Source organism: Macadamia integrifolia, unplaced genomic scaffold (genome assembly GCF_013358625.1).
Source record: "Macadamia integrifolia cultivar HAES 741 unplaced genomic scaffold, SCU_Mint_v3 scaffold2603, whole genome shotgun sequence".
NCBI lineage: Eukaryota > Viridiplantae > Streptophyta > Magnoliopsida > Proteales > Proteaceae > Macadamia > Macadamia integrifolia.
The window spans coordinates 30,037-51,416 of NW_024868826.1; the positions used below are offsets into that span (position 1 = coordinate 30,037).

General features: G+C 41.5%; 2 protein-coding genes across 2 annotated transcripts; one reads left to right on the forward strand and one right to left on the reverse strand.

Annotated features, from left to right (window-relative positions):
- Window positions 1-988: 988 nt before the first annotated feature.
- On the reverse strand, window positions 989-1,652 carry LOC122066820 (rust resistance kinase Lr10-like; the record flags this gene model as incomplete). The annotated part of the gene is given in 1 exon segment (XM_042630651.1): window positions 989-1,652. A coding segment is annotated over 1 exon segment (664 nt), but the record flags the coding sequence as incomplete, so codon positions are not given.
- Window positions 1,653-1,824: 172 nt separating this feature from the next.
- On the forward strand, window positions 1,825-3,895 carry LOC122066821. Its single transcript, XM_042630653.1, has 2 exons — window positions 1,825-3,421; window positions 3,510-3,895. Exons 1-2 carry the CDS (start codon window positions 1,825-1,827, stop codon window positions 3,893-3,895), a joined length of 1,983 nt encoding a protein of 660 aa, XP_042486587.1.
- The last annotated feature ends 17,485 nt before the right edge of the window (window positions 3,896-21,380 follow it).

Consider the following 21,380-nt stretch of genomic DNA (forward strand, 5'->3'; position numbering starts at 1 on the left):
AAAAACCCAAAACCGAAGAATCCGTGAATCCTGAACCAAATCCCCAAATCTCTTCCCTTCGTTTTCTTCCCCAAATCCCTTCCCTTCGTTTTCTTCCCCAAATCCCTTCCAATCTTCCATCTCTGCTTCTTTCTCACGGAGCTTTTGAAGGATCATTTGTTTACTTTCTTCGGCAAACGAGACTACGAGAGAGCGTGTCCGGTACTCCGGTCATCCGGTGAATCCGTGAATCCTGAACCTTCTCTAGGATCGCTTCACCGGGAGTTCTGAAATTGTGCTCCGGTGAGTCCGAACCTTCTCTAGGATCGCTTCTCTCCCTTCTTTCGTGAGTCGATTTTCCAACCTAGGGAAAACCGAGCTAAAAGAGCCATTACCTGAAGGCGGCTGCCGCGGCTCACGATTCACGATTCAATGTACCCAAAATGTCTCAAAATGTCTCTGAAGAGCCATTACCCAAAATGTCTCTGAAGAATCACGAATGTTGGCCGTAGCGGATTGACGAGTGAGCAACAGCGACCAACAGCTGCTGAGATCGGCGTGAAGGTTTTGGCCGTCAGTCGGAAGCGGATCCATCGTTTAGCGGATCCACAGTTCCACACTCCACAGTCGGCGTGAAGGTTTTGGCCGTCGTCAGAAGCGGCATCAAAACCAGTGAGCAACAGCTGCTGAGAGCCTGAGACGAGTTGCCGTCCTCAGGAGCCGTGGTTTGAGAGGGTTGCTGTTGAGGTACGCTCTTCGAGCCCTTATTGTGACAGTAACGATCAATATTACGATCGTATCATCTATGATACTAAATATAGTTGGAATAATCACATTAATAGTTGAGATTACTAATAAGGGCGATCAACAGGCTTCATTTGTATGCAATACAATGCTACTATGATCATCTTTCTTGCTATTTTTTTGTCATCCTCATTGGTATCTTCCATTTCCATATCTTCTTGATTTAGTTTGTCGTATATCCATGATGGGAAGTAAATTTGACTCAAATTGTCAGCATATGGATTCACATTCTTCCTTCTTCCTGCCATTTCCATCAGCAACATTCCAAAACTATAAACATCAGCCTTATAGGAGACACCTCCCATACTTTTGTAGAACAGTTCTGGAGCTATGTATCCTATTGTTCCCCTTGCAGCAGTGAGAGAAACAATACTATCATCTGTTGGATATAGTTTGGCAAGCCCAAAATCCGAAATTTTTGGAGTAAAATCATCATCCAGAAGAATATTGTGAGGCTTGATATCAAAATGTAGAATTTGCATATCACAACCTTGATGGAGATATTCAATCCCGTGAGCCACTCCTAGAGCGATCTTGTACATCTTTTCCCAACTACATAAGGAAATATTTCCTCTTTGTTCTTGATTGAAGATGTACTTGTCCAATGACCCATTTGGCATGAAGTCGTACACTAGAGCCCTTTTTGATCCCTTGAAGCAAAATCCGATAAGTCGCACCACATTGACATGATGAATCCTCCCAATGGTACCAACTTCATTGATAAAGTCTTCTCCATTGCCTTTAGATGTTGCTAAGATCTTGATGGCAACAAGATTTCCACTTCGGAGCTTTCCTTTATATACAGACCCGAAACCTCCCTGATTGGGTATTATAATTCTGTTTTTCTGATTACTAATCCGATTTGGCATTTTACATCCCTTTTTTTTTTTTCATTTACTAATCTATGATTAAATTTTTTTGAAAGGAATTTACTCATCGTTCATTCGTTATACGTTAATTATTCTATTTGTTGAGATTGGAAAGGATGTTTTATTATATTATGTAGGTATTTCAAAGTTGAGCTACCTGAGCTTAAGCAAAATGGTGAGACCTAAGGATAAATTTTGGGAACATGTAGAGCAACGTGGTTTGGGCCGTTTCACATGTAACTATTGTGGACTTAATTATTCCGGGAGTGTTTCACGAGTCAAGGCTCATTTAGCTTGTCAACCTGGACATGATGTTCAAATTTGCACCCAAGTTCCTGAGCACATTCAAGCTGATGCCCTGGCAGAATTTAATTTGAGTAGATCTGCTAAGAAAAGAATGAGTGATTCTCTTGAAAGTGGAATGGGTTCCACAAGTAGCACACCGTCTATGCCTCATGTTAGGGTTGCACATCAACCCACAATGCTAGAGATGGCTGCTAAGCAAGACAAGAAATCATTGGACATGTTGGTAACTGATTTTTTTGTCAATAATAACATTTCCTTCAATGTTATTCAGACAAATTCTTTTATTGAGATGCTAAGGGGTGCATGTGCTTATGGTACAAGTTATGTTGTACCTAGTTATAGCAATCTTCGGACCAGTTTGATTCCTGGAAAAAAAGCGAAAATCATGCAATATGTTAGCAGTATAAAGGCGACATGGGATATCACAGGTTGCACAATTATGTCTGATTCTTGGACTGACATAAAGAAGAGGTCATGGGTTAATGTGATTGCTTACTCTCCTGGGGGTGCTGTGTTTTTGAAATGTATTGAGTGCGGTATAAATAGATTAACTTCCACATTTCTTTTCAATGAAATTTCTGATGTCATTGAAAAAGTTGGACCAAAGAATGTTGTGCAATTTATTTCAGATAATGGTTCTAACTTTTGTTCTTGTGGTGATATGTTGTCTGAAAAATGGCGTCATATATATAGAACAAATTGTGCTGCTCATGGGATTAATCTGCTTTTGAAAGATATTCACAAAAAAGTTAAATGGGTGAGGGAAGTTATAGAAGATGGAAAACTTGTAGTGGATTATATTCACAGGCACACAGGTATTGTAGCATTGATGAGAAAATTCACCAACAATAGAGATATCAAGCAGCCTTGCAAGACAAGGTTTGGTACTTATTTTTTTATGCTGCAGTCTCTTATTGTTGTTGAGAATGAGTTGAGGCTTTTTGTTGCATCATCTGAGTGGAGAGCCTTTCAATTCAATAGAGCTGAAATGGCAGTGAGAACTGTTGGAATAATTCAATCAGAGACATTTTGGGAGGGGGCAAAGGAAGTTGTTGCTTTCATGGAGCCACTTATTCGTATTCTTCGCCTTGTTGATTCAGATGGTTCTACTGCAGGTTACTTATATGAAGCAACAGAAAGGGCAAAAGAAACATTGAGAAAATTTGTGGAGAAGGATGGAGGGAAGTATTTAGCCATAATGGATTTGTTTCAATTTAGGTTAGAGAAGAACATTATTCATCATGTTCATCTCTTTGGTGCACTTTTGAATCCTTCTATTATGTTTGGTGGTCGACTTGATATTGATGGAACTAAATTTATGAATGCACAAGATTTTATAATGGACATCATGGTTCCTTTAGAAGATCGTGAGCAATTCATGCAAGAAGTCATTGATTATCGCATGAAAAGTCCATTGTTGTTCAATATGACAGGGCAGACAATGATGAAAACTAATCATCCAAGTAAGTGACTTAGTTAATTAGTTTATTATTGTATTTTTTTTAATTAAATATAGCATTCTTATATTTGTTTACTTATGTTGATTTGTAGGGATTTGGTGGCAATTTGTTGGTAGTGCATTTCCTGTGCTTCAAAATATTGCTTGTAGAATCTTGAGTCAGCCTTGTAGTTCCTCTCCTTGTGAGCGTAATTGGAGTGCTTGGGATGCAGCACAAACAAAGAAAAGAAATAGATTAGCCCCAGAGATGCTAGAGGATTTGGTGTACATCAGGATGAACTCTATGATGAGGGAGAACTATGAAAGCCAACTACATAAAGATTCAAGGCCTATTGATTTAGATAATCTTGGTGAATTACCTATAGTAGACTTTGAGCTTGAAATGGAGAGGCTTGAGCAGACGTACAAGGAACCTGAACCATCTGACACTGGAGCTGATGGAGGATCTACTTCATGTAGTTTAATGTCTCCTCATTGATCTTTTTCTTTTTTTTTTATCATTGATCTTTGGACCTGTTATAATGATACTGAGTTCTTTAGACATCTTGGATGATATGGATGGATGGTTTTTTTTTTTATATATTTTGGACATGTCTTTTTTAATATGGTGTATTAAGTTTTAATTTGGAATTTACATTGGATGCTATATTTTGGATGATATATGCTTGAATGTTTGATGTTGATGTAGTTTAGAACATTAGATGTAGATATACAGGCAATAATCTCTCAAATTACATGATGATATATTGCCCTTTTTTTGGTTTCGTTTTTTTGAAAACTACACGTTTAATACTCGTACCGTTCGTTTCCGTCCGTTTGACGTTTCCTGTTTTTTTGACCGTACCGTTCAACGTTTTTATCCGTTTAAAACACGTACCGTACGTCTCTGTTTTTTTGCCGTTCCCGTTTTAACTAACAATGGGCCAGATTAGTCTGAGTCAGTGCCAGAGGAGATGGGTGTACCCAAGCCGTGTACATGCACATACCATAAGGCCATGTACGGGTAATGCTGGTATGTATCCGTATCCTAAAGTGTATACATATTATATATCTCGTACTGAGAGTGAGATACATGCCGAGAGTCGAATTCCATCGAAATCTCAATTTTTTAGCTAAGTTTTGACCAACAGGTGGGCAGTCACAGGCGGGCGAACCCGCCCACCTGTGTGACCTACCCATGTGGCTACTAGATATTCTCTAGTATAAATAGTACTTGTTATGTCTTTTCCTTTTTCTCATTTAATGCATTAAAGAGTTGGTGAGAAGAGTAAAGAAGAGAGGGAAAAGAAAGGAAGAAAAAGAGAACGAAGAAGAAGAAAGGGAAAGAAAAAGGAGGAAGAAATGATTTTAAGCGACACTGAGGTTTGATCTTCTCATTCCAGCACTCGAAAAGTAATCCCCAACACGAGACCTACGATTTGAGGTGAGCTAAAGCTATACTTCTTAAACTTTCACCAAACCCCAAGTGAAACCCTTGATTTGGGTAGAGTTCTTTAAGATCTTGTAAATCCCACTTGAGATGATGAATCTAAGGTTTAATAGATGGTCTATGTGTTGATTTTGAAGGTTTAAAGAAGTTTTTATAAGATTTGAGAAGCATTGGTGATTTCTTGAGTTAAGAGGTGATTTTGGGGTTTTGGAAGAGTTCTTGAGCAAAGACGGTAAGATTGCTTTTCAATCCTTAAATCTAACTTAGATCTAGGTTAAAATCATCTTATAAGACCTTAGATGTGTGGAAAATGTGATTGGAATAGCCTCATTTGGTTTTCCCAAGGTTGTGGAACGTTTCAAAAAAGAAAACAAATTTTTGCCTCCACAGGTGTGCAAAGACTGGCGGGCGAAGCCGCCCGCCTAAGGGCACCTGCCTGTTGGGGTAGTACCTCAGTTCCCATAGCAGGGGAACCCGCCCGCCTTAGGGGGCTAGCCGGTTGAACCGGTGGGCTATTCGGCCCGCATGTGAAGACAGGTGGGCTATCTAGCCCACCTATTGGCCCACCAATTGGATTTTTGAGCCCGAATGGGCCCAAAACGGGCGGACAACCTTCTTTTGTGATTTTAAACATGATATAAACATCAAACATCTTTAGTTTTGACCCCAAAGTGGTGAAATGCTAACCTCATTCACTTATGATAGGTTTCACTAGTATTTATATTTCTCACGCTGGATCTCACCCGTACCGAACGTGAGCTTTTGTACCCAACAAGTAAGTGGGGAGAGGACATTTGAATTTATTTATGGGCTTATTTTTGCATCATTAAATTGTATCTAGACTAGCCATGTCATCATGCAAATTATGTGTAGATTATTCATCCTCGTATGCCGTTCGCACGTATTGCTTGTGCATTCTAAACAAATGATTTATGATATATGTGTTGTGCTTTACATTATCAATTCTAAATGATTAATGTGCTTATGTGATGAATGGTTGGATTACTGTGTATGATGCATTATTAGACTAGACACCGTAGTCGGCTTGAAAACGAGTACATTAGTGGCCCGTGGTATGGGACGCGGTGGCACTATGCAATCGTACTTTGTCATACAGGAGCATGGGGTTTAGGATTATCATTCCTCGTGCTATGGCCTTTCCCAACAGGGGTTGAGGTGTTGGCTTATCACTTAGGGGGAAGCAGTGGTCATGGTTGTCGGGTCACTATGGCGGTTAGACATACGTCTGATTGGTCATTAGGACAGTCGACAATCTCAGTGGTATATTCAAGAGGGCCAATCGTACTGCTTTTAAATTGCTGGGGTCAGCACCTTTTACTTTTCTATCATTTATTTTTATGTTGAGAGCTGGTAGTCAGGATGCTTTACTTTTCTGAGTACTCATAGTTGGCCTTCTCCAACAACCCTATGGGCGTATCACGGGATGGAGTTCGTGGCTCGTACCCGGGGCATATACGCACTGTGGTTATAAGTAGCACATAACCTAAAACTTAGTAATATTGTTTAGGTGGATAAGATTCAAAATGAATTGCATAGCATATAGTGCATATGGATGTGGTTGTTTGTGTGGTCTTTCTTTTCACTTACTGAGCTAGTGAGCTCATCCCACGTGCACACCTCTTTTAGATGATTTTACTGGTCACCCACCTGAAGATCAAGAGTCAGACCCCACTATCGAGTTTTTCGTTGAGGATTGGTGGGTCCCCGAAGAGTATGAGCATGGTGCTGATTACATATGCGAGGGCTGTGCTGCGGGACCATAGTAATGACACCATACAAGATTTTACTTTTTGATTCTTTTGATGACCTCCCCTTTTGTGTACGTGATACGTAAATTGTATTCTTTTTGTATAAATATCATGCCTGCGGGCCCACATGTACTTGGCTATATACTACAATTTGGGTATCAAGTGTATTGAGAATATTTACAGGTAAATTAAGTCTTCCGCTGAACTTTTGAATACTTATCTTAGATGTGGGTATGTTGTGGTGGGGTACTGTATCAGATGATCATAGTAGGTTTGGGTTAATTGGAGTTAACTCGGTCATTGGTCCGGTTCTATGTAAACGGGGTGTGACAACGGTGGTTTCAGAGAGCGTGATGATGCTCTATCCACTCACAACATACCATTCAGACCCCATAGAATCTATAATAGGAAATGGGACTAGGAAAATGTAAAAAACTTTAAAGGATTAAACGCCAAAAAAAAAAAAAAATGATGGTTACATTTGATTATTGCATTTCATGGCATGCATTAGAGAAAGTTTGCTTGGAATAAATAAAAGATTAGTTATTTGATTGCATAACCCATCGAGTACGGATTTAACAAAATTTCGGCAACATAACAATGCTAAAATAAGATTTTTCAAAATTTTCAAATAGAAGCACCTGATAGACAACATACATATATGAATAAGCATAATCAACAAAGGCTAACTAACGTTGTTACAACCAAATTACAATAAGTTTATCAAGCATACAAAACTAACTAAAAGTCACCAACAACATCAGAACACCATACTAGCAAGTCCAAATTACAGAGAAAAGTATAAAAAAAAAATACATATATATATAGTCCACCATAAACACATAAACAACAGAGACAAGTAAAATCTAATTATGATAGGCAGGCTAAGTCCTCAAAGACCCTCATCATCATCCAGCTTTACTACTCCATCCCTCCTAGGCCTCGATTTAACTTTGAGCCGGTGATCGTAGTAATCAAGCCTCGCATTCACAAGTTGCACATCCCTCTGGAGTCGGGTAAAGTCCGCTGAAATGGAATTGGCCGTTGTGTCCAAATCCTCGCTCAATCTTAGGAAGGAATTCTCTAATGTAACCTGCCTTTCTAAGATATTTTCCTCTCTAAAAGCACTCTCATCTAGTCTTCTCAAAAGCTGATTTTGCCCATCTTTCAAGGCCCTCATGCTAGACATCATGCTCTCAAACTCAAATGCACCACTCTCAGGTGGTGGGGCTCTATGCTGTGGATCTGCAGTCCTAGCAAAGTCAGGATCAACTCTCGAGTCAAAAGGCTCCTCCTCGAGGATATCCTCGTCTAGAAAGTCCTCCTCCTCGAATTGAGGAATATAATCCTCATCCTCCTCACTATTTTTCTCCTCCTCCATGTGGACATCCTCCTTGTGGACATTCCCCCAGTTCCTGCCTCCTTGAGCTCCTATCCTCTGAGGTACATCCATAAGAGCTTGGAGACCCATCCCGCGTAGGTTTTCCCTACTAAATTTGTCCGCTGGAGTCTTTCCCTCCTCACCACTCAAATCCACCCCAGAGAACTTGAAAACCTTGTGAGGGTCCTACCATATGGGAAACCTCTATCCTCAGGATGTGTGGCATGATGCTCCATCATCTTAAGTATAATGTAGGGCAAGCATAAATGCTCGGCACCTCCCTCCAAGGCCTTGTACATGCAGAAGGCTATGTAGGCTGCCATGAAGCCCACTTGGTTACTATGACCTCCTCTAGGGAGCAAATTAAACTGAACCAAGCGAGTAAATACACAAGCCTCCGGGTTGAATGTCGTCTTGGAATCTGGACGCACCTTGCTACCACTAATGGTCTCGTAAATGTGGTCTTGCATCTCCGAACTTAAGGATGGTCCACGGGCTTACTCCTTGGGGGGCTATAGAATTGATGCCCAACTAATGATATATCTAGAATACTAGAAAAAGTGTCCACAGTCAAACGAATGTTCACCCCCTTCACCATGCTAGTGATTGAGTACTCCCCATACTGGTAAGAGACCTCCAAATTAAAATAAAATCTTCGAACCAGGTGTTCATCGCATGGCCAGTCAATGTTAAGGATGGACTGCCAACCCAGTGCAGTAAACCTCTCTTGCAGTTGAATCCTGTTGAAATCGCAAGTTACCATGGTTTTCTCCATCATCACAGACTTCTTTAGAAAGGTCTGCCAATTCGTTTCTGCCCTCAAACTCTGGAAGAGTCCCTCATCATAGTCTAAAGGATCTATGGGGGCATGTCCTTGTTGCCTTGTACGAAGGGCTGGGGAAGTAGTCCCTACACCCTTCCTTTTTGAAGTTATGGCCCTACGTCTATTGGAAGAGGATGCGGGTTTCTTGCCCTTGTGAGAAGACATCCTAGTAAGAAAAGAGAAAAAATAGTGATAAGAAAAATTGTTGCATGACAAAGGAAGTAAACAGGAGGGTGAGCAAGCACATGTAAATGCACCTAAATATATAATGTGCATCATTATAAAAGAGGGGTGGTTAGGCCATGGAGAAATGAATAGGAGGAAATCCCCAAACATGGCATCCACTAGCATGTTGCAAAATAGAAGAGTAACAAAGGAGTATAAAGCATGGCAAGTGAGAAGTGATGGAAAGCCTCATAAGAATTTCCTCAAGTGGGGTAATTGGTGTCAAATGGTAGAAAGCCCCCAATTTCAATGTGCAAGTTCAATCCAAGAGAATGAAAATCCCATAAAAATGTAGAACTTGAAGCTTACATGTCAATGATAGTAATACCTATCATTATACAACCAAGAATATGCAAAAATTTCTATTATGACATTGAGGTACAAGGAATGAGAGAGATTCAAAGTTGTTCACAAGTATGGATTCAAAGTGTAAATCAAATATCATTGCACCAACAATTAATGGTAAGTGATTCAAAGTTGTTCACAAGTATGGAATGAAGTGAAGAGAATCATAGAAACCCCAGAATTTTTTTTTCAAGAAACCTAACACAAAAGAGATGGATTTTCATAGAAATGAGATGGAATTGCAAGCATATACAAGTTTCCATGATCTTACCAACAATGTAAGTGCAAATCAAGGATAAGAAATCCCATTTGAGTTGTTAGTTGGGGAGAAAAGAGAAGAAATAGAAGAAAACTCCAAATTGGAGAAATTAGGGCACAGTTTGGGATTTTCTCTCATAGATTGGGTAGTAAAGCCCAAAACTATGAATGAGTCACAAAGGAAGCATCATATTCTCATGGAATAATTATTCTATGGAAAGAAACATGAAAAAAATAAAGTTTTGGGAAGTATGGATGGATTCAACACCCAAAATATATGTTCTAAGAAGAGAAATGGAGAAGAGACTAACTTGAGAGTGAAAGGCACTTGAATCTTCCAAAATCCGTGGAATTGTTGAGTGAAATCGTGAGTGGATGTGCCAAATAACCCTCCAAAATCGCCCTGAGTTGAGCGAAGGTAGAAGATGGGAGAAATGAGGATTGAAAGAGGCTTAAAAGCCCCTTTATTGTCTGCCTCGGGTTGGATCGGCAGGCCCGACCCGAGCCGCCCGCCGGTGGTCACCCACCGGTGGCCGCCCGTCGGTGGTCACCCACCGGTGGCCGCCCGTCGGTTGGGAAAAAAAAATATATATATAATAATAAAAATAATAATAATAATAATACATTATTAGGAATAATAATACATTATTAGGAATAATAAGGGAAAAAATCGAGCGAGACCACCGTTTTACTTGTCGAAGCACTAGCACAGTACTCTCGGGGCTAAGCTGTGGCTGGATGCAAGACATCATACACTACAATACCCCATGTTTTGACATATGATTATGTGGCCAGGTTGAAAGTATAAGGTCAATCTAAGAGTGTGTGAACCATAGAGTGAAATTGATTTCGTGGGCTATGTCATAGAATGGGAAATGATTATGTGCTTATGTAAATTCTAAGCTACTTAACCAATGATTTGTGTATGATATGATCTAGGTGCAAGGACACGATGGTACGCACTAGACCCGGTGGTAATGCTCGAGGAACCTCACATGGTCCTCGTCCTATCGGTCGACCACCAGATCCTCGAAGGTCCCGCTCTGTGGGGCAAACCCCACTTCCACAATCTAAAGAAACCTTTGACTAGGGTGTGGCACAAAGGGACACACCTTTGATCACACTTTCGGATCCTCCACCTGTGATCATTTCGAGTGATGTTGTGACCATAGTTCAGCAGTCACAGCAAGCCTTCCAGCAACAAATGCTCCAGTAGCAGCAGGCATTTATGGCTGCTATACAGCAACAATTTGACCTTCCTCAACTTGGTCAACATCTTCAGATAATTACTCCACAAGACCCACCTATAGGGTCTAGTATGGGACCACAAGCCAGAGGCACACCTATAATTCCATCACTCAGCAATCCTCCATATATGGTGCCCCCTCCGTACCCTTACTATCTTGCATAAGCACCCAATTACCTATCGATGAATAATACGACAAGGGTAGTGGAATCTTTCAAGAGGAACTTGCCACCTGTATTCTCTAAGGTGGGAAGTGATCCTCTAGAGCCAGACCAGTGGATCCAAGAGCTAGAAAAGATATTTGAGGTAGTTGAGTGCACTGAGGCACAGACTTATTTGTGTAGGGTTGCAACTCAAGAATGAAGCCAACTCTTGGTGGCAAGCTTCTAAGCCTATATTGTTTGCCACACATCTGGAACCCACATGGGAGTAGTTCAAGGAGTTATTTTTGGCAAACCATTACCCTCGTAGCTTCAGAGACCGTAAAGAGACGGAAGTCATGGCCTTGACTAAAGGGAATAAGACTATCCTTGAGTATCAGCAGCAATTTGAAAGCTTATTCCATTTTACCCCTAAGCATATGAGGTCAACTGAAGAAAAGGCTGCAAGGTTTCTGAAGGGATTAAAGGCATCTATTGGGTCAGTGCTCGAGGTCTTAGATTTGACAGATTATGGCCAAATTGTGCAAAAAGCTAAAACCATGGAAGATAAGCAGAAGGGAGAACAATCCCTCACACCTGGATTGTGGAAGAGGACTAATCTATTTCCGGACATGGGCAACTCATCCAAGGTGTATCGTGGGTCGTATATTTCTGGGCCTGCATATAGACAGCCCTATAGGCCATCTAGCTACCCTCCTCGACCAGCTGGTGGTCCAGGCTCTACATCATTTTGCCCGAAGACTAGTACGGTGCCGATAGTCACAAGGCCACCCCATCCCCCATCTACATCACGTCAAGTACAAAGGGGCCCTATCCCAGTTTCAGCATCATAGATCCGTTGCTTTAATTGTCACTCTTATGAGCATTATGCCAAAGATTGTCGAGTCAAACCAGCCTTACCATCCAGTCAGCCCTCGGTGCACAGACCTCCCTTAACTTGGGGGAATCAACCACAAGGAAGAATGTATGCCTTATCAGCTGAGGAAGCTGAGGCCAATACGGAAGTGGTAGCAGGTACATTTTAATTTAAGATTTTCCTTATGCTGAATTTTTATGACCTACTATACTTATATGCATTGTTGCACTAGGTGTTCTACCTGTATCGGGTATACCAGCTTATGTCTTGTTTGATTCAAGAGCTACACATTCGTTTATATCGAAGAGATTTGCTGTGAAACTTGGTATGTCACCCAGGACACTAGATCATGAGATGATTGTTAGTATGCCTACAGGAAAAGTTACACAGTTGAAAGAGGTGTATGGGCCATGCCCCGTTGAAATTAGTGGAAAGGAATTGAATGCACAACTCATCAAATTCAACATGCAGAATTTTGATGTTATACTAGGCATGGATTGGTTGTCGGCCATCGAGCAAATGTGATGTGTGTTGAAAAATTAATTAGGGTGACAAATGATGAAGGGAAAGAACTGGTATACCAAGCAAATAAAATAAAACAGGCTAGAAAGGTCCTCGTCTCTGCTCTTAAAGCGATAAAGTTGTTGGAAAGTGGATGTTTGGGTTACTTAGCATCGGTACTTGATGTTGATGCAAAAGTTACACCTCTAGAAGAGGTAGATGTGGTTAAAGATTTTTCTAACGTCTTTCTAGATGATCTGATGCATCTACAGCCTAATAGAGAGTTAGAATTTGCCATAGACTTGATTCCTGAAGTAGCTCCAGTGTCAAAAGCTCCATATAGGATGGCACCAGCCGAATTGAGGGAGTTACAGATACAATTGCAAGAATTATTGGAGAAGGGGTTTATTCGCCCAAGTGTTTCACCTTGGGGTGCCCCTGTATTGTTTATCAAGAAGAAGGATGGTAGCTTGAGTATATGCATCGATTATTGGGAATTGAATAAGCTAACCATTAAGAATCAGTATCTATTGCCATTCATTGATGATTTGTTTGACCAACTACAAGGTGCAAATGTATTTTCAAAGATAAAGAGCGGTGACATACCCAAGACAACTTTCGGGACTCGGTATGGTCACTATGAGTTCCTAGTGTTATCTTTTGGGTTAACCAATGCACCGGAAGCATTCATGAATTTAATGAATTGAGTATTTCACAATGTCCTAGATAAATGGGTAATTATTTTTATTGATGACATCTTGATCTACTCTAAGAAAGAAGAGGAGCACACTCAACACCTGAGGATGGTATTACAGAGGTTGCAAGAACAACAATTGTTTGCCAAATACAGCAAGTGTGAATTTTGGCTTAAGCAAGTTGGATTCCTTGGACACCTAGTGTCTAAGGATGGAATCGAGGTGGATCCTGATAAGGTGAAAGCAGTAGTAGAGTGGAAAAACCCCAAGAACGTTACAGAAATTAGGAGTTTTTTGGGTTTAGCTGGGTACTACCGGCGCTTCATTGAGAATTTTGCTTGGATCTCAGCACCAATGACTAAGTTAATCAAAAAGGGGGTAAAATTTGAATAGACAGAGGAATATGAGAAGAGTTTTCAGGTGCATTATTGTTTCGAGGTAGGTTGTGTGTGCCCGATGATTGGAGATACAAGACAAGATAGTGCAGGAAGCACACAGCTCTGAGTACTCACTCCACCCAGGAAGTACAAAGATGTATAAGGACCTCAGACAAAACTACTGGTGGCAAAGCATGAAAACCACAATAGCCTTATATGTGGCGACTTGCCTTACATGACAAAAAGTAAAAGCTGAGAGGCATCGACCTTATGATACTCTTCAGTCACTCCCAATACCAGACTGGAAGTGGGATAGGATTACGATGGACTTTGTCATCGGACTACCACGCACACCTAAGGGGATGGATGCGATATGGGTGATAGTTGATCGGCTTACAAAGACTGCTCATTTCATTCCCATCAAGACCAAATTCTCTATGGCCAAGTTAGCACAACTTTATATGGATAACATAGTGCGCTTGTATAGAGTGCCAGTGAGCATTGTGTCAGATAGGGACCCAAGGTTCACTTCCAGATTTTGAAAAATTTTCCAGCATGCTTTGGGATCACAAGTGAACTTGAGTACTGCTTTCCACCCACAGACTGATGGTTAGTCAGAGCGAACCATATAGATATTAGAAGACATGCTCAAGGCATGTGCAATGGAAATGTGTGGTAGTTGGAAAGAATATATACCCCTTATGGAGTTTGCTTATAACAACAGTTATCAAGCTACAATTGGGATGGCTCCACATGAGGCATTATATGGTAGGAAGTGTAGAACTCCTCTGTATTGGAATGAGGTAGGAAAATGCCGAATGTTAGGACCCAAAATGATACGGATGACATGTGACAAGGTTGATGTTATTTGAGAAAGGATTAAGGCAGCTCAGTCACGTCCAAAGAGCTATGTAGGCACCCGCAGGAAAGACATTGAGTTTCAAGTAGAAGAAAAGGTGTTTCTCAAGATTTCTCCTACTAAAGGGTTGCGTAGGTTCCATAGAAAGGGTAAATTGAGCCCAAGATACATTGGCCCATTTGAGATTTTGACTCGGGTTGGCTCAATATACGGATGACATGTGACAAGGTTGATGTTATTCGAGAAAGGATTAAGGCAGCTCAGTCACGTCCAAAGAGCTATGTAGGCACCCGTAGGAAAGTCATTGAGTTTCAAGCAGGAGAAAAGGTGTTTCTCAAGATTTCTCCTACTAAAGGGTTGCATAGGTTCCATAGAAAGGGTAAGTTGAGCCCAAGATACATTGGCCCATTTGAGATTTTGACTCGGGTTGGCTCAATAGCCTACATGCTTGCTTTTCCACCTTCGCTCGAAAATGTTCATAATGTATTCCATGTATCCATGCTGAAGCGATACGTTCATGATCCATCGCATGTGTTACCCGTGGAACCAGAATATCTAGAAACTGATATGACCTATAGAGAACAACCAGCTGAAATCTTGGACCGAAAAGTAAAAACCCTTTGCAACCCCTCCATTTCCTTTGAAAAGGTGCGATGGGCTAACCATTCACTTGAAGAAGCATTTTAGGAGAAAGAATATGAAATCCAAGCCAAGTACCCTCATCTTTTCGAATAACCAGGTATGCTAATTTCGAGGATGAAATTTTCAAAAAGGGGGGGGTAAATGTGATACCTTACTTTTAAAACCTGGTTTACTTACATGGTTGACCCGGTTTAACCATACAGGACTCAAACCAGAGAGGGTTAAGGCGGGTTCCCTATGGACCATGATGGCAAGGGTGACTTTGAACACAGGTTGGCCAGATAAGTCTGAGTCAGTGCCAGAGGAGACGGGTGTACCCAAGCCGTGTACATGCACGTATCATAAGGCTATGTACGGGTAATGCTGGTATGTAGCCGTATCCTAAAGTGTATACGTATTATATATCTCGTACCGAAAGTGAGATACATGCCGAGAGTCAAATTCCATCAAAATCTCAATTATTTGGTTAAGTTTTGACCAACAGGCGGTCACAGGAGGACGAACCCGCCCACCTGTGTGACCCACCCATGTGGCTATTAGATATTATCTAGTATAAATAGTACTTATTGTGTCTTTTCCTTTTTCTCATTTAATGCATTAAAGAGTTGGTGAGAAGAGTAAAGAAGAGAGAGAAAAGAAAGGAAGAAAAAGAGAACGAAGAAGAAGAAAGGGAAAGAAAAAGGAGGAAGAAATGATTTTAAGTGACGCCGAGGTTTGATATTCTCATTCCGGCACCGGAAAAGTAATCCCCAACACGAGAGCTACGATTTGAGGTGAGCGAAAGCTATGCTTCTTAAACTTTCACCAAACCCCAAGTAAAACCCTTGATTTGGGTAGAGTTCCTTGAGATCTTGTAAATCCCACTTGATATGATGAATTTAAGGTTTAATAGATGGCTTATGTGTTGATTTTGAAGGTTTAAAGAAGTGTTTACAAGATTTGAGAAGCATTGGTGATTTCTTAAGTTAAGAAGTGATTTTGGGGTTTTGGAAGAGTTCTTGAGAGAAGAAGGTAAGATTGCCTTTTAATCCTTAAATCTAACTTAGATCTAGGTTAGAATCATCTTATAAGACCTTATATGTATGGAAAATGTGATTGGAACAGCTCCATTTGGTTTTCCCAAGGTTGTGGAACTTTTCAAAGAAGAAAACAAATTTCTTCCTCCACAGGTGGGCGAAGACCAGCGGGCGAAGCCGCCCGCCTGAGGGCGCCCACCTGTTGGGGCAGCACCTCAGTTCCCATAGGCGGGCAAAGACCGGCGGACGAACACACCCGCCTGAGGGGGCCCACCGGTGAAGATCGATAGGTGAAGACAGGTGGGCTGTCTGGCCCGCCTGTTGACCCACCAATTGGATTTTTGGGCCCGAATGGGCTCAAAATGGACAAAAAACCTTCTTTTGTGATTTTAAGCATGATTTAAACATCAAACATTGTTAGTTTTGACCCCAAAGTGGTGAAATGCTAATCTGATTCGCTTATGATAGGTTCCACTAGAATTTATATTTCTCATGCCGGATCTCACCTGTATTGAACGTGAGCTTTTGTACCCAACAAGTAAGCGGGGAGAGGACATTTGAATTTATTTTTAGGCTTGTTTTTGCATCATTAAATTGTATCTAGACTAGCCATGTCATTATGCAAATTATGTGTAGATTAGTCATCCTTGTATGCCGTTCGCATGCATTGCTTGTGCATTCTAAACAAATGATTTATGATATGTGTGTTGTGCTTTACATTATCAATGCTAAATGATTGATGTGCTTATGTGATGAATGGTTGAATTACTGTGCATGATGCATTATTAGACTAGACGCCGTAGTTGGCTTGGAAACGAGTGCATTAGTGGCCTATGGGACATGGTGGTACTATACAATCGTACTTTGTCATATAGGAGCATACAGTTTAGGATTATCATTTCCCGTGCTATGACCCTTCCCAACAGGGGTTGAGGTGTTGGGTTATCACTTGGGGGGAAGTAGTGGTCGCGGTTTTCGCCCGGCTGGTCATTAGGACAGTCGGCAACCTCAGTGGTATATTCAAGAGGGCCAATCTACTGCTTTTAAATTGCTGGGGTCAGCACCTTTACTTTTCTGTCATTTACTTTTATATTGAGAGCCGACAGTCAGCATGCTTTACTTTTCTGAGTACTCACGGTGGGCCTTCTCCGACAACCCTATGGGCATATCATGGGATGGAGTTAGCAGCTTGTACCCAGGGCATATGCGCACTGTGGTTGTAAGTAGCACATAACCTAAGATTTAGTAGTGTTTTTTAGGTGGATAAGATTCAAAATGAATTGCATAGCATATAGTGCATATGGATGTGGCTATTTGTGTAGTCTTTCTTTTCACTTACTGAGCTAGTGAGCTCACCCCACGTGCACACCTCTTTTCGATGATTTTGCAGATCACCCGCATGAAGATCAAGAGTCGGGCCCCACTGTCGAGTTTCCCGTTGAGGATTAGTGGGTCCCCGAAGAGTATGAGCACGATGCTGATTGCATGTGCGAGGGCTATGCTACGGGACCACCGTAATGACACCGTACAGGATTTTACTTTTTGATTCTTTTGATGACCTTTTGTGTACTTGATATGTAAATTATTATTCTTTTTGTGTCAATATCGTGCCTGTGGGCCCACATGTACTTAGCTATATACTACAATTTGGTATCAAGTATATTGGGAATATTTACAAGTAAATTAAATCTTCCGCTGAACTTTTGAACACTTATCTTAGATGTGGGTATGCTATGGTGGGGTACTGTATCAGATGATCCTGGCAGGTTTGGGTTAACCAGAGTTAACTCGGTCACCAGTCTGGTTTTGTGTGAACGGGGTGTGACAAGCACCCTTAGGGATGGTACCAGGATTTCCACGGGTAGAACTGCCTCAACCCCATATACCAAAGAGAAAGGGGTTGCCCTTGTCGAGGATCGTACAGAAGTCCGGTATACCCATAAAGCAAGAGGTAACTTATTAGCCCAATCCTTGTGTGTTTCTACCAAGACTGGGTTCTCCGGCTCTTTCTTCAAGCTATTATTCTGGCCTCATTAGCCATTGACTGTTCTACTGCTAGAGCCTTGCCCTTGTAGTCTTTTGCACTTCTAGTTTCCATCACTTTGACAAGTTTCTTCACAATAATCTCTGTGGAATAAAAATCTTCATCATCACTATATGTTACGGTGATTATCCCTACCATGGGGTCATCCTCTTCTTCTGATTCTCCTTCCCTGCTTGGGGTGGGAAGTCGAGGTCCTCCACAAATATCCACAGCCCTGGCTCGTAACTTTTTGACTGCATTAGAAAGCTATAGGAATGCAGTGTCTATTGCCTTTGCAAATGTGTTGTCTGGCCCTTTTTCCTTTAGATCATTCAACTGATCACGGTAGTAACGATCACTGATAGTTACTTCACCTAGCATGTTGTCAATTTCTTCCACTCTTTCTTGCATCCTCAATGTGTTTGAGTACACTTCGAATAGCTTTTCTTCCATCTTTAATGCGGATTTTGATTCATCCAGATAAACTTGCATCGGCTCTCTAGATTCTTCGTCACTTTTTGAATATGATGTAGAATAATCTCCTCCCATGCAAAGAGAACTGTAAATGCCACTTGTCATATCAGCTATTAGGTCATCACCACCGATAGTATAGACTGAGAAACATGTCTAGTCATCTGGTGAGTAATATTCTGACTCATCATCATTATCATTGCACTATGGCCCATGGTAGTCATCCTAGTCTGGATACTCATCATCTTCTTGAGAATCAGAGTCATCTTTATCATTCTCATCCTCATTCTCGTCCTCATCATCATCGTCATCATCCTCTTCTTCACCGATTTCCCCCTCACTCAGTTCTCCATCAGATTCCTCTTAACCATCAAATTCTCTTGCATCCAAATACTCATGGTATTCACAGCGTATGGATCGGAAGATTTCCATAGGGTTGGTCTTGACATCAGTGGCTTGAAGCTGGACCAGACTTGATTCATCATCCTCTGTGTCACTCCCTATGTGGATTAGGGAGGTGTGCCCTTTGACCTATTTCCCTATAGCCAATGCGGTTACTAATCTAAGAAGATCAACTGTAACTTCTTCAACTACCTTTGGATTATCCTCTAAAGATATAGTGGGCTGAATTGGAGAAGTGGGATCACCCTCCTGGTCTTCACCTAAAGCATTCACCGATCCATTTGATGAAGTCATCCTTGGGGAGTCTGGTAGCGTAAGCATATCCTTCCAATTGCACCCATCCATCCATCCTTCTTTTGGGTTATATATCGAACCTTGAGAATGGGATTGGTATGAGGGTGATGAGGGATATGAAGTTGGATGGTATGAAGATGATGTAATGTGAGAGGTAGGATATGAAGATTGGGGGTGATAGGATGAGGAGATTCCTTCTCCTTGATGGTGGGGGGAAGGTTGATGATATGGCGGAGGCTGGTAATATGGTGAAGGTGGGAGGTATGGTAGAGGTTGGTAGTATGGTATGATGGTTTCTTCTGTTGATGAGGAAGGATGAACGGCGGGAGTCTGATCTTCTGATTCCTTTCCTTTGGGGGTCCTCATAACTTTTGGTTTTTGACTCATGAGTTTCCTATAAGCGCAGGCATTCATATGATTCTTCTGAGCTCTAGGTACAATGAGTTGAGTGGGGTCACTCTCTGCGGCTTCTTTATCTAGATTGTTCACATGATCGAGGAGTGGATTGGTGTTGACATTGGGAGGTTGCTTCACCTTGACCTCAATGGTTCCATTGTCTGCCAAGTCCTGAATTGCATGCTGTAAACCCAAACATCTTTTAGTGTTGTGCCCCTTCTGAGTGTGGTAAGCACAATATTCATGATCCCTATACCAAGCTATAGGAGGGTTACTAATCACTCTTGGAGCCACTGTCCCTAGCAATCCTTATTTCTTTAACTTCTCATACACTACCGTCACAGGCATTCCTAAATCAGAAAACTACCTTCTTGGATTAGGGGCCTTCTGGGAGGGTGCATCTGCTTATATTATGAATGGTTGTGAAGAAGTGGTTGGTGAAACTGACTACTGAACTGTACTCACCACATTAGTTTCTGGACCCTTTCCTCATCCGACTCTGGTGTTCTTCCCTGCATCTTGGAAGGATCCTTGATACTAAGCTTCCCTTAGGATTCTGTTTTCCACACATGTGCCGGTGGCTATTAGGGCATCAAAAGTTTGTAAATGTTGATAGCAGTGGATATCATAATAGGGCTTTGACAAGTTCTCTATCAACATTTCCACTTGCTCTACTTCTGAAGGCCGATCTACCATCTTGGTGGCCTTATCTCTAAACCTCATCAAGAAGGTGGTGAATCCTTCTCTAGGTGGCTGTATCAACATCTCAAGCTCTCAACGTTTCACATCCACCTCAGTATTGTATGAGTACTATTTAGTGAAGGCTTTCATCACTGTTGTCCAATTCTGAGTTTGGGATGACTCCAACTACGTGAGCCACCTTAGTGTTGGTCCTGATAGCGTTAACATGAAGACTTGCCCCATTTGGTTGTCTGTAAGCTGCCATGACTTGGCGATGCTGAGAAAGAATTTGAAGTGAGCCTTGGGGTCTCCTGACCCCTCAAACCTATCGGTCTGCCACTTGAATTTCTCAGGAATCCTTGCCCCAGAAAAGAAACTCATTTCATTTGAAACTATTGTTTGGCTTTCTAAACTCTTCCCTGCTCAGACTATATTTTCTAACTTTTCTAATTACTCCCTAACTTTTATTTCTCTATCTATTTCTAGAGGTTCCATTCGGACATGCGCTGCAAATTCCTCTTTCTCATCTTCAATCACTACCCTAGGAGGAGGGACCCTGGAATAGGCCCCTCATTGATCATTTGGACGGGTAGGTGAAGCTCCACTTTGATCAGTTGGTCTGACTTGCTCTGATTCTCCTGAGTCAACTTGGGAAGAGTTCCCATGTTAACCTGTAGCTCCATTCTGCTACACATCTCCTGTAGCTGGTGTTGGCTCAATTCTGGGAGGGTTCTGAAGTGCATGCAATATCTAGGCTATCCCTCTCTTGACTTCAGCCATTTCTGTCTGCAAGGTCTCCACAGGGTGGACCCAGGCATGTTCGAGTGATTTAGAGTCATGTGGATCCATACTAGTTGGACTGTAATCACTTGGTAGTAGACAATCTCGAAGAGATGACGGAGGTGACACTGGACTTAGGTGAGTCAACCGATTACCCTGACGTGTCCAAAGGGATCGCAGAGAATACTTGAGGTGTGGAATTGTGCCTGAACCAAAAGTGGTTTATTTTAGGATTCTTGAATTCCCAATCCCTTGTTCACACATTTACTAGATTAACAACCAATGATCCATCTAAAGTTAGTCTGCTTAATAATAGGGAGTGGATAGGGTTTG